Below are 12,020 nucleotides of genomic sequence, written 5' to 3' on the forward strand. Positions count from 1 at the left end.
CTCACTGTGGAAAGAGACTGTATTTAACTGCCCCAAGTGGGTCTCATACTTGTGGCTCTCATTCACCTTATCAGAAATCTTCACTACCGTCCTCAGAGCTGGTTAGAAGGATGGCCTTCCCCACATAGAAAAAAATGTATTTCCATCATAGCTGGGACTTTGCACTTACGTGGCAGCCTCTGGAGTGGGCTTAGATACTAAAATGTCAATCTCTAGTCATCAGGACAATTGCTCAAAATCCTCAATTTAGCAACAGCCAACTTAATTGCTAAATTTTATGTCCATCTGGCAATTGATTATAAAAGAAACCTGCCTCTACCTGCCCCCAAATGCTACTATTCTACGACCCCAAAACACCAACAACCACAAGATTTTTAAAAATTTACTGAAAGGAGCAATTTACAGAGAAAAAAAAAAAGTCAGTTAAAAATAACTGGAGTTCAGGACAAGTCTAATAAAAAATACAACGGGCATCTCTACCTAAAAGTCAGGTTCAAAATATAAAAGAGTCATAAAAAAGAGCCATTTTTATGTCGAATACAGCTGAGTTTTATATTTAATTGTGCTCTCTCGCTTTCCAAAATAATTTGCTTTGTGTATGTTAGGACAAAAGATTTCTGTGTATGGCTGAACAGAGGTTAATCATGCATAGAGGCAGCTGCACCAGACCCAAAGAACAGACCTTGGGTGAACGAGAGAGAGAGAGAGAGAGAGAGAGAGAGAGAGAGACCAATGTCGTCTGAATAAATCAGTACCTGTATATTTCCTTAAAGAAACAACCACAACAAACCATGTCTCACTTAAAGATTAGAGAGAATCTCTTTCCCCCCTCGCTGCCCCCATGTCCAGTTTCTCCCACCCAAGCCTCCCACCAGTAAAGTGCTCTTCGTAAGATTTAATCAGGTCTTCTTTACACAGCCCAGGAGCCTTGCAGATGGTTTAAAGGGAGAATTCTTCTTATGGAATCTTAAGGATCTCAAAACTGACTTTTCTCTTGGCTCCATTATAAAACTTAATACCCTAAAAAATCGGATAGAATTCAATATGACTATGAGATTTTTGTCCATCTCTGAATCTAATCCTAAAGAGAGAGAGAGAGAGAGAGAGAGAGAGAGAGAAAGAATATACAGGAAGAATAGCAGAAAAAGCACATATTAAATCCCAGCTCTTCGAGGCAATTAACAACTTGTGAAAGTTGCAAAGATGTGGGTTTCCCGTGAAGCTTTTGTGCGATCAGAAGTGCCACACGTGTGTTGATGAAAGCCTATTACTCCGGATAATAGGAAAGGTTGCATTCCTAAGAAGATACTAATCTACATTATTCTATATATTGTGGAAACCTGACCTTTGGGGAAGCCTCTTTTTGTTTTGTTTTCCTCGAGGGGGAAAATAAAAGGATATTGCACTTCCCGAATAAGGTGAGATTTCGGACATGTCTTGAAGATCGCCACACTCGGACTTGATGAGTGACAGGGAGAGCCCTTCTGCGGTGCTGGGTGGGTGTGCTGGTGAACAAGGATGGTGGCTCAGGTGGTGGGATGACATCTTGGTCCTCAGACTCGTTGTCTCCCTAGTTAAGTCTAAGGATTCAGGAGAGGCTCTGTCTTTTCCCGAGAAGGAGCCGGAGGGAGCACCTAATGGACTCTGAAATGGGTAGGCCATCAAGGGAAGGGGGAAGGGGTGGCGGAAGGTGGACGTGGTGAAGCCTGCGGTGGCAGAGAGAGGCGACTGGTGCAGGGGCTGGTGGTGGCCGCCGGCGGGGGGGCCGGAGGCGGACTGGTCGGAGGAGTTTTTGCGGACAACCAGGGGCAGCGCTTCCGTCTGGTCTGTGGAACTGGGCATCTGCACGTTGCCAAAGGTGTCCAGGGGGTTCGGAATGATGACGTCGCCAAAGCACTGCAGGCGCTGGTTGGCGGTGTGGAAATTGTGGTTTTCCCCGTTGACTGCAAATCGGGCCTGGGGAATCTGGAGAGGCGGGAAGACCTGAGGAACCTGGCGGGAGGGTTTGGCGGAAAAGACTTTGACCACAGTGTCCACAACTTGCGACATGGCAGTGTTCAGTTCCTGCTTCAAGGTCTCGGCCAAATGTTTGCCTTCTGGTTGTAAGGAGTTTGGCCCGTGATCTCTTTCTTTGTTGTTGCCTTCTCGTTTCGGCTTGTTTTCAGCCAGCTCCTGCTCCCTGATCAGGGCTCGGGCTCGGTCGATGAACTGCCCTGGGTCCAGCTCGCACATCTCGTTATCTGACCGGCCCACGGAGTCCTGCGCCCTGGCGTCCAGGATCTCCGAGCGCATGCTGTCTTCAGACAGGTTCCCATCTTCATCATTTTCAGAATCGGTGCTGTCATAGATCTGGTAGAACTTCTCCTGCAGCTGGCGCAGCTGTTTCTGCATGTCCTCCAGCTGCTGCTTCAGCTGTCGGCGCTCCTCTCGCTTCTGTTCTTTTCGGGCTGAAACCAGCTGCTGGAAACTCTGTTGCTGCTGCTGGGGCAGCTTCTGCTTGCGTTTGTTTTCTCTGTAACTTTCTCGGGGACTCACAGACTGCGGGGCCATCTCTCTTTCATTTTCATTGCCCCTTAATGCCACACTGGGGGAATGGCTCATACCCCGAATGATATTCTCAACCCGGGCGCGCTTTGCTCTCAGGTGCTCATCACATAAGCGATCCATATCAAACTGGCTCATAGTAGGCCTGCCAAAAGGGGAAAGACACTCTGGGGGGCTGTCTCTTGAAGAGTTGCTGCATATATCCTCCTGATGTACTTCGGAGCCTGTACTAGAGAGACCGCTGGCTTGGAAACTGGGCTCCGTGCCACCATTTTTGTTCATGTTATTTTTCAACAGCTGGGAAATTATGGTTGCTCCTGGAAAAGGCATCATGGCATCTTCATACGAGTTCGCCCTCTTCAGCAGCTTGCGGAGTACATTTGACTTTTCCCCATCTGCATGCTGCACCACTGAATACTCAACATCCTGCTCAGAACCTTGGGGATTCATGGCACTAAAAAACGTTGCTCTTGCCTTAGCAAAAAATGCAGATGCTGTCCCTACCGTCCTTTTCACTCCAATGTCAACTCTTCTCCTCTTGGTTTGCCGGCTTAAGAGGGCTGTGCTGTCATGGTCAGGCATCACTGGACAGTTATTGTGCCATCTTCAAAAGCTCGTCAGCTGGGCACAGCTCAAGAATCCCGGGACCCTGGCCAACAGAACAAAAGGACTGATGAATCATTTTCTTTAAATTTCTCCAAATTTCCTGACCTCAATCCTGAATCAAATGCAAAATGCATAGGCTCTGGGATTTATGGCACATTACAATTATTGCAATTTATTATGCACTCTGCTTGAAATGAAACATTTTTAAATATTTCTGCTCCACTGGTTTAAGATGGATTAAGATTAAAAAAAAAAAAAAAAGCAAAAACTGCTTAAGCACCAGTAATATGATTCTCTTTCACAAATGCCTAAAATGATACTGTTTATCTTCAGAAGAAACGGTAGATTATAAGAACACAGCCTCTGACAACCAATTGATTAAATTTTGGGTACTGAGATTCATATTACAAAAGAAGATGAAAGTGGTCTATACTTAAGAAATAAGGTTAAAATTTGAGGCTGTGTGAAATTTGGAGGAAAAATTCCATTTCTGAATTAAACTTATGGTGATTTTAACGCTCTTAGTGGAAGAAGACTTGAAAATAAATGCAAATACTTAACACTCCCCCCCCCCTTTTTACAGATTTTTAAAATATTTTTGTCATATGTGAAATGGGAAGGAGAACACCCCCATCAGCATCTTTCCAATATAAATGGTCAATTTAACATTGAAATAAATGCACAAATACTCATTTTACAAGTCTGCTTATTTAGCATAGATATGCATTTTTATTAGTAAAATCACATTTGAAAATGGTATCTGTTGCTATATTTTAACACAAGTGTAAGAATATTTATACATTTTCATGATGTCCTTTTGATAAATTATTACAAAGTTGGACTCACTGCAAAAGAAGGGAATTGTCACGTTTTAGAAATCAAAATGTGGAACAATAAATTGAGTTAGGCAAGGATAAATACATCTTCAGTATCAGTTTTCTTCTATTCAGATCTGCCAAAATCTGTTCCAATGCCTAAGGAAACTTTAACATACACCGTTTGTGAATCGTATTTCTTATGCCAAATTAAAGGGAAAAAAAGATAAATAAAGAAGAAAACAGCATCAATCAAAATACATGAGAAAGAGAAATATCGTCTCTGCATATGAACTTCCATTGTTTCTTGAGGACACAATATGAAAAGAATAGCTTTCCTTGCATGTTATAAAAGGCACTTGACATATTTTGTGACTTATTACCTAGTGATACTAACCCCAAATTCTGTATAAATCTAAGATGTCGTATCTTTTTGCTTACAATTAACATTTTATGAAGAAAATGAAAATATTTTTTTCACACAGGGTTTATCTCATATTAAACTTCACGTTTGCTTAACAGAGCACATCTTCACAATAACAGGGTCTATTGCCAAAGGCAGCGTGCAGAGTGTTTGGAACAGCTCCCATCTCTTTCGGTTCACCTGTAAAAACATCTACGTGCTCCCTAGGACTGCATCTGTGGCTAGTTTTAAAGAATGACTATCCATGCAAATAGGCATAATTTCAGCATGAAATAACCTGTAAAAATCAAGAAAATGCTCAATGCTTAGATGACAATGTGTGGGTTTTTAAATTTTTTTTTTTCAAGCAACAAAGATTTCATCCTGCATTCCTTGTTCCTGGTTTCTACGTGAAGATACAACGTTTTTTTTTTTTTTTTTTTAAAGCCTGTTTTAGAGTATTATGCAAGCAATATGATGCTTCTTTATATTTTTTGTATACTTAAAAATACTTTTTGTACGCCTCAGGATAAAATTTCCTGAAGTCAGAATGGAAACAGATCTTAAGAACTTCAACACTGGGTTCAAAATTGGTTTCAGAATGATTTTGAACCCTCAACACATCAATAATAAAACTGTGTTCAGGAATAGCAAATGCAATGACAAATATTTCACTGACACATTAGATCTGATAAATCAGGTATAGCGATCAGATGAGAAAAAGAAAAAGACCGAGACAAACAAGAAAAGGGATGAATTATTTCAAAGCCTAGAAAGACTTGCACACTGGGGGTAGGTCTTTGCAAGGAGGACTTTGGTGTGTGTATCTCGGCTTTCCAAAAATAGAGTTCATTGCCATTATTAAAATTTTTTTACCTCTTTCCTTTTTGTGTGCAAATCCTTTCCTCTTTAATATCACCTGAAAGGCACATGAGTCTCCAATCAAAACGGTGAACAAACTTTCTGCAGTCTTTTTTCTTCCTCTGTTCATCTGAACACCCCATCTGGATTTTCCTCCTACCCATCCTTGCTAGGGAAAGAGCATCTCTGAAACAGAGGCTCAGAAATGACAGGCTGGTGTAAGAGATGAGCACAAGGTCATCCCCAGGCATCCTTCCTTTCCCAACTGCCATTTACCTCTGCGTCAACTGTACTTCCTCTCATCTAGCCTAGGTATCAACAGCTGCATCCCTGCTTCATGCCCAAGCCAAGAAGAGGGCTGTGCTCTTCCTAAGGTGGAAAGACATGATACTCTCATCTTCAGTGGACAGTGTTAATTAGACATGCTTTGGAGTCTTTCAAGAACAAAATATCTTGCAACTTCCTTCAAATTAATTCACCAAACTAACCTGGTTTTTGCAATCCCTTTTTTTAACCAGTCAGCATTTTAGATTAGATAATGACTTGCCTTCTGTTTTGGGTTAAGAGAATTTAAATATTTTTAGGTCTTGTAAAATGTCCAGCTAAGATGTAACAAACAGGACAAAACAAATAGGAAAAATTATATATTCCACTAAGACAAGGCACTATATCAGTAGGCACAAATAAATATATCTCTCCACATAGCTAAGGCCTAAACTTAGAACTAAAGGTATGGTAGTAGTACACACTGGGATCATAACTCATGGAGGCAAGAGACGACATTAGGTAATTGTAACTGTTTGACGTAATACTTCATTAGCATCTTGATTCATAAACAAGATCTATATGTGAACATACTGACCACAGAAGAAAATGTTTTGTTAAATGTCTGCAATAGAAATTAAATCACTTGAAAATACTTTTAAAGGCGCTTCCATGAATTTCCCAATTCAGAATTTAGAGATGCTATGGACTGACTGGCTTTATCACTCATACCATCTTGGCCCATTAAGATTTGTAGAAATTCCTTTATTTCTCAACATATGTACTGCCACAATGTTTCAACTACAATTACTATTGACTCTTATTGTATTTTAATTTTAACATTAATTTGGAGTTTAACCAGGCAGCAGGAAACCTTTTGATCAGCACTTGTGAACATTAATATCAGCAAGTACGCAGAAAAAAAAATACTGATACAGAATTTGAACCCAAATGTATTATTGTTTGGATACGCATATTCTATTCCTGTAAACTCCTCTTTAATATTAAAATTCATACGGAATATTTTTATTATTAAATATTTTGTCATGCCATTTGGTATTTTACTACACCGATGCTTTAATAATTCCTATATGATGAATATCTTGACATAGCAGATTCCTCCCAGAAAAATGTAAGGACACATATCCAGGTAAAATCAAGTCAGATTTTAACTACTCCAAAAGATTCATTAAAACCTGAATTATCTGACGTCTGTTGTGTAATTTAACATGGAGAATCCGAAGAAACCTGGTGAGTTAATGTTAGAAAAGAATTTTCAGGGAAGAATTTCAAAGGAACACTGCATCGTGAAGTAGAAAGTGGTTAAGTGCTCTACTTTAATAGAGAAGTTATTTGGGGGAGGGGAGTACAACTTTTACGTATCTATCTGGAATCCAGATTCTGGACAAAGAAGTGTTCATTATGGTAATTATCCAAATAGTTCAGACAAATCTTTTATGAGACAGGGGGAGTGTAAGGTTGGCATGGTTTCCTGTTTGGATTACTTAGATTATCTGTCTTTGTTGATAAAATTATTTGAAGAAATTGCTCAAGCCTACACTTTAGTTCTTATAGAAAACCACCTTTGGATGGGCCTCTAATCTACTTGGGTCAACCTGGTTATGAAATTTCAAGTGGAATATCACTAACAAAGAACATTTTAAGCCCATCTGAAAATCAGTAACTCAAAGGGGAAAAAAAAACAATCAGATGATTTGATTGAGGTCCTCTCCTCCACCAAATCACTAAGCTGCCCTCTTCACTATATTCCAGAGTTCATGTCTGCTAATTAGCAACTTCTCCTTCAGAGATGTTTCTGCTTATTGTAAGGTTAAAAAAGCGTTTTATGTTTAGCTTGAAGAAGCCACTTGACACAAGTTAAATCTTCAATGAACTAAGATTGTATTGTCAAATCTTCTATCAGGCTTCGAAATTTCCTATCACAATAGAGTTCTCAAATCACAATCATTTCACTGAAAATTCCTCCATCCTATCAAAAATTCCCTACATTTTTCACCTGTAAAACGAACGTACTATTTTCTGAGGCACGCTGAAAATATTTATCTGTACTTATCTAAAAAGCAATAATTCACCAAATTAGTAAATGAGAGAAATGATCTCAAGAAAAAACACGCTTTTTTCTTTTTGTAGAAACTAAAATACTCTAAATGTCCTTGGAAGCTCTAGAGTACACTAGGCAATAAGGTTTGAGAAATTCCTTACGTATATGTCCTTTCTGGTTTATACAGGTACTTAATTAGAATCCAATAATAATGATACATCACACACAATCCATCTTCATATTGTAAAACCAGTAACATTTTATAATTTCTTTGTTAAACCTAAACCTAAAAATCCCTTACATTAATAGATGAAAATGCAAGACAATCCCTGAAATGATATAAGAAATTCTTTTTTTTTTTTTTTTTTTTTTTTTTAGAAAAGGGGGACTATTTGCACTTTGAACAAATAAAGAGCAACCCTGGCAGCTAGCTTACGCTTTAAGATTGCAAGTGCTACTTATAGAGAAACCATGCTAGGAAATGAATAAAGTGAGAACAAAGATGCATGTTACGTATGCATGACTTTTTTTCCCACAAGGTGGTGATTAGACTGAACAGAATTCTGCATAATGGACACATAAAATATCAATAAGTACCAGGCGCAGATAACCCCTATTAAAAATAAAGCAAATAGACATGGCCATAGATGACACGAAAGAACTTCGAAAACATCCAAGGAAAGTATTGGGGGAGGGACTTTGATGTGTAAGTCTAAAGAGTAAATACACATGCTATCTCCTTTTCATGAAACGATGATCATCACCCAAACGGCAGAACCAACCAACAAAACCATTCTCCATCTAACCTATTTCTATGTAACACAAGAAGTCGCCTGTTTAAAGAAAAACTTAAAAGGTCAAGTTTGAATAATCCAGCTACAGTGCTTACACTGAATTCTCAGTATCTTCCCTCAACCATCAAGCCACAGCCCTTACCTTCCCCTATTTTGCCATTATATGGACAAGTCCATGTTGTAGCATATGGACACATTAACCCAAATGCTCCTCTTTTCCCTCCTCACCACACACAGCCCATTTTATTCTGAAAATACTCAGAAGTTCTTGCAAGAAACTCCTCACAGAGCCCACTGCCTGCATCACGCATCAAACAGAAAAGCGCAGTTACCTCTCACGTACTTGAGATTTTCCTTCTCCATCAAAGTAATAACTAGGACATCTGGCACATGTCTGGTACAATGACAGGCTCATTCTACTTTATGAGAGTATTTAACATATGACTTGAAAGAGTTTATGCACATACCTATTCTTTCTGGGCAGGGAGAAAGCACGCTAAAAAGATAAGCTTTAACAACAGTAACACTTTCAAATGACTTTGGTATTCTTGGCAGTTACACACACCACCCATGGCTGCCCAAAACACACACGCACACAAAAGACGCTCTCACCCACCCCCCTTCGGCACCGCAGACCTGGGAGACAGGCACAAAGTAGAGAGGGAAGCAAAGGGAAAGTCAATCTCCCTCCACCTGCTGCCTGAAGTGGGGGTACTGGCAGCCGCCTGGCAGCCCAAGTCTGAGACACAGCCTCAGCAGCAGCCTGCCAACATCCTTAAGAAAAATAAACAAACACAAACCAACTCGCCCCCCACCCCCAAGCAAAGAACTCACATGGCAGGGCTCAAAACATAACAACAGCCCAGTTCCCTTTAGTCCGGACAATCCTATTAACCAGGGCACCCATAAATTCATAAACCTCTGCAACCCCGGGGTGCGCATTGTGGTCTGGAACTGTACAGACACACACAGACACAGAGGAAATTTGCACCTGTCTTTCTTGACACAACACACCTGTCAGGCCCTGCCCATGCACAGCACTCTACTAATAGACCTCTGCCTACCTAGTTTAGGAAAGGAAATTATTTTTTTTTTTTTTGTAAGGGAGATTATAGGTGGGCGGGAAGGAGGGTGGGAGGAAGGGGGAGAGGGAAGGGGGGGAGAGGAAGAGAGAACAAGAGAAGACACTTCTAGCCTTGACTTTGAGAGAAGGCCATCCTGTGCTTGGACTGTTTTTATAAGCTCAAGGAGACAACACAGACCTTCTTGGAAAAATAAAAACAAGCAGGTGAGTTCCCAGCCTTCCCCCAGGCGGAGTAGGGTTCTGGATTGCCAAGAACAGCAGTTCCACACTCCAACCTGCCTCCTTGGGCTATTTAAGACGATCGCCCAACCCCTTCTCCTTCTCTGCCAGCCTGGAGGACTCTCAACTTCCGAAAAAAGCTGAGAAGTGGCGGGAGACGTGTGAGTCTCTCTCTCGAAAGCGACTGCCCCGTTACCTCCCCTCCCTCCCGCCCTTCCACACACATACCCCCCCTAACCCCCCCCCCTCCAAACCAACTCCAATCCACACTTTCCACCGACGTTCAGTCTTAGCAGCAGTGAGTGGCTTGCCCGCCAGAAGCACCAACAACTTGCTAAACTGGACTTTGGGTGATGTCTCCCCTCCAACCCCCCCCCACCCTCCGGTCCCCCTCCTCGGCCCTTTGGGCCAAGATTGCAGCTCTTCCCGCCCTCCTCACCATTCTCCCCGGTAACAGTTACCCTCACCTCTGATCTCCTCCGGCCCCAGTCCTCCGAACCGGGGCAGAGCTGCAGGTACCACCCAGACAAGAGCAGATCCGTGCAGCCCGACAGCACCGCCAGCCAGCCAGCCAGCCAGCGGGGACTGCGAGAGTCTTGGCCTCGCAGATCCGCAGCCCAAGAACATCCCCTACCCCCGCCCGCCCCGCGACCGCCCGGGCCCGGGCCCCATCCCTGCGGCGCTCGGGCCCCATCCCTGCACCACGCCACCTCCGGGGGCTCCCGCCGCCGCCTTACCCAACTCCACTTGACCTAGCCCTGGTTCCTCCGAGCTCGGGAGAGGGGCGCCGCGCTGGGTTTCCCGGGACCATCTCTCCACCGCTCCAACCCCGATTTCAACATTTCGGCTTCCACAGCGTTTTGCGAGGAAAAGTAACAGAGCGCCCTCCTCCTCCTCCTCCTCCTCCTCCTCCTCCTCTTGCCTCTCCCCCTCCTCCCTCCTCCCCAGCCAGCCCTCCGCCGGGGTTAAAAAGGAGAAGTGAAAGGTATGCAAATGACAAGCAAATTGGAAGAGCCTGGAAGAAAGGCAGCTATAATAAACAAGACAAAGAGGGAGGACCAGGGGACTTCGCACGGGAGTTCTAACCCCGGGGAGACGGGGGCGAGGAGGCTCGGCGGAAAGCGGGGATCCAGGCGAACAAAAAGCGACCCGGTCCCCCTCGCGGTCCCTCTCTCCCCAGAAGAGAGGGCGAGAGGAGGAAGGGAAGGAGGGCAGTCGCCTCCTCACAGCGCAGCAACAGTACACAAAAGGTGACAAGATCAGCGGCAAGTCCAGCGCTATCAGCCTGCCCCCCTCCCCTCCCACCATCACCGCCACCGCCACCGCCACCACCGCCACCACCACCCCAGCCACCAGCAGGAAAGAGAAAGAAATAAAAGCCAAGCGGATCACTTACTCTTAGGAACTGGGAGGAGCGGAGCGCTGAGTTCCACGGAGGCTCCTGCTTAGAAACTGTTTAGAGGCTATTTTATTACGATTCATTGAAATAACAGCATTTTCTCCTGGGGGGAGGAAAAAAATGTTTACACGGGTATGAGTAATGGGAGTCTCTTTGGGAGAGTCTCTTTTCTCTCTTTTTTCTTTCTTTTCTTTTCTTCTTCTCCCCCTTCCCATTCAAGAACAAGCCAGGACAAGTGATTCTGGAAAAGGGGAGGGGACTGGCCAGAGGGAGCGAGGATACTTACGCGGTTGCAGAAGGCGGCGGGACCCAGCGTGGTTTTGCCGGCGGGGAGAGGAGCACACGCGCGCGCACACACGCGGCGGTGTCTTGCGGGTGATGGATGGGATGATTGGAGCGGGGCCGGTGAGTGTGCGCGAGCGGGGCGCGCAGGGGCGAGCGGGGCGAGCGGGGCGAGGGGCCGAGGGAAGGGCGGGAGGGGAGAGGAGAGGAGAGGAGAGAGCGCGGGGAGGAGCGGAGCCGAGAGCGGAGAGAGAAAGGAGGGAAGGACAGAGGAGCGCGCGGAGCGCAGCGGAGCCGAGCGGAGCGGGCGCGGGCGCGGGCGCGGGACCGGGCGCGGGAGCGGGAGCGGGCGCGGGCGGCCCGGCCAGAGCTCTTGGCGCCGCTGCGCTTCCCCGGCTGCAATGGTGTATTATTTCAGAGCGCTCCCTCGGCTGAGGGCTCCGCTCCACAACAAGATTTACTTTAAGACACAGCTGAAGGAAACAGGAAGACTGCACGTCACAGTCTGACTGACGTACCCGGCCCCAGCACCCAATCGCGAGGCGCCTTCGGATTCAAGGGGGGATAGCGAGGCAAGAGAACTTGGGAGGAAAAAAAAATATAAAAGGGGTGGGGGTGGAGGGGCTGGGAAGAGAGCAGGGGAGAGGGGGGCCCCCCCTGGCGCCCTTGCGCTCCCCCCTCCCCCGC

The 12,020-nt window shown here is 44.6% G+C and overlaps 2 protein-coding genes across 14 annotated transcripts in view; one reads left to right on the top strand and one right to left on the bottom strand.

Moving 5' to 3' along the window:
* The window catches only part of PROX1 (prospero homeobox 1), a 58,529-nt gene that overhangs the window by 41,581 nt on the left and 4,928 nt on the right, over positions 1-12,020 (bottom strand). For 2 of the 7 annotated variants that reach the window (XM_041756755.1, XM_041756702.1), the window contains exons 1-3: positions 11,338-11,549; positions 11,049-11,154; positions 1,402-3,193 (exon numbers count right to left, since the gene is read on the bottom strand). In XM_041756755.1, coding sequence (XP_041612689.1) covers positions 1,402-3,126 — 1,725 coding nt within the window. In that variant the 5' untranslated portion in view covers positions 3,127-3,193; positions 11,049-11,154; positions 11,338-11,549. Of the gene's footprint in view, positions 1-1,401; positions 3,194-5,244; positions 5,288-10,389; positions 11,023-11,048; positions 11,155-11,337; positions 11,550-12,020 lie in introns of those variants that run through there. The other 5 variants (XM_041756720.1, XM_041756729.1, XM_041756737.1 and 2 more) reach the window with 4 other exon arrangements.
* The window catches only part of LOC121491656, a 202,647-nt gene continuing 201,969 nt past the window's right edge, over positions 11,343-12,020 (top strand). For 3 of the 7 annotated variants that reach the window (XM_041756782.1, XM_041756809.1, XM_041756845.1), the window contains exon 1: positions 11,343-11,456. Coding sequence is in view for 1 of the 7 variants with exons in the window: in XM_041756862.1 (XP_041612796.1) it covers positions 11,430-11,456 (27 nt within the window). In the remaining 6 variants the exon portion in view is untranslated. The remainder of the gene's footprint in view (positions 11,457-12,020) is intronic. The other 4 variants (XM_041756835.1, XM_041756855.1, XM_041756874.1 and 1 more) reach the window with 4 other exon arrangements.

The sequence above is a fragment of the Vulpes lagopus genome, chromosome 1, assembly GCF_018345385.1.
Source record: "Vulpes lagopus strain Blue_001 chromosome 1, ASM1834538v1, whole genome shotgun sequence".
Lineage (NCBI taxonomy): Eukaryota > Metazoa > Chordata > Mammalia > Carnivora > Canidae > Vulpes > Vulpes lagopus.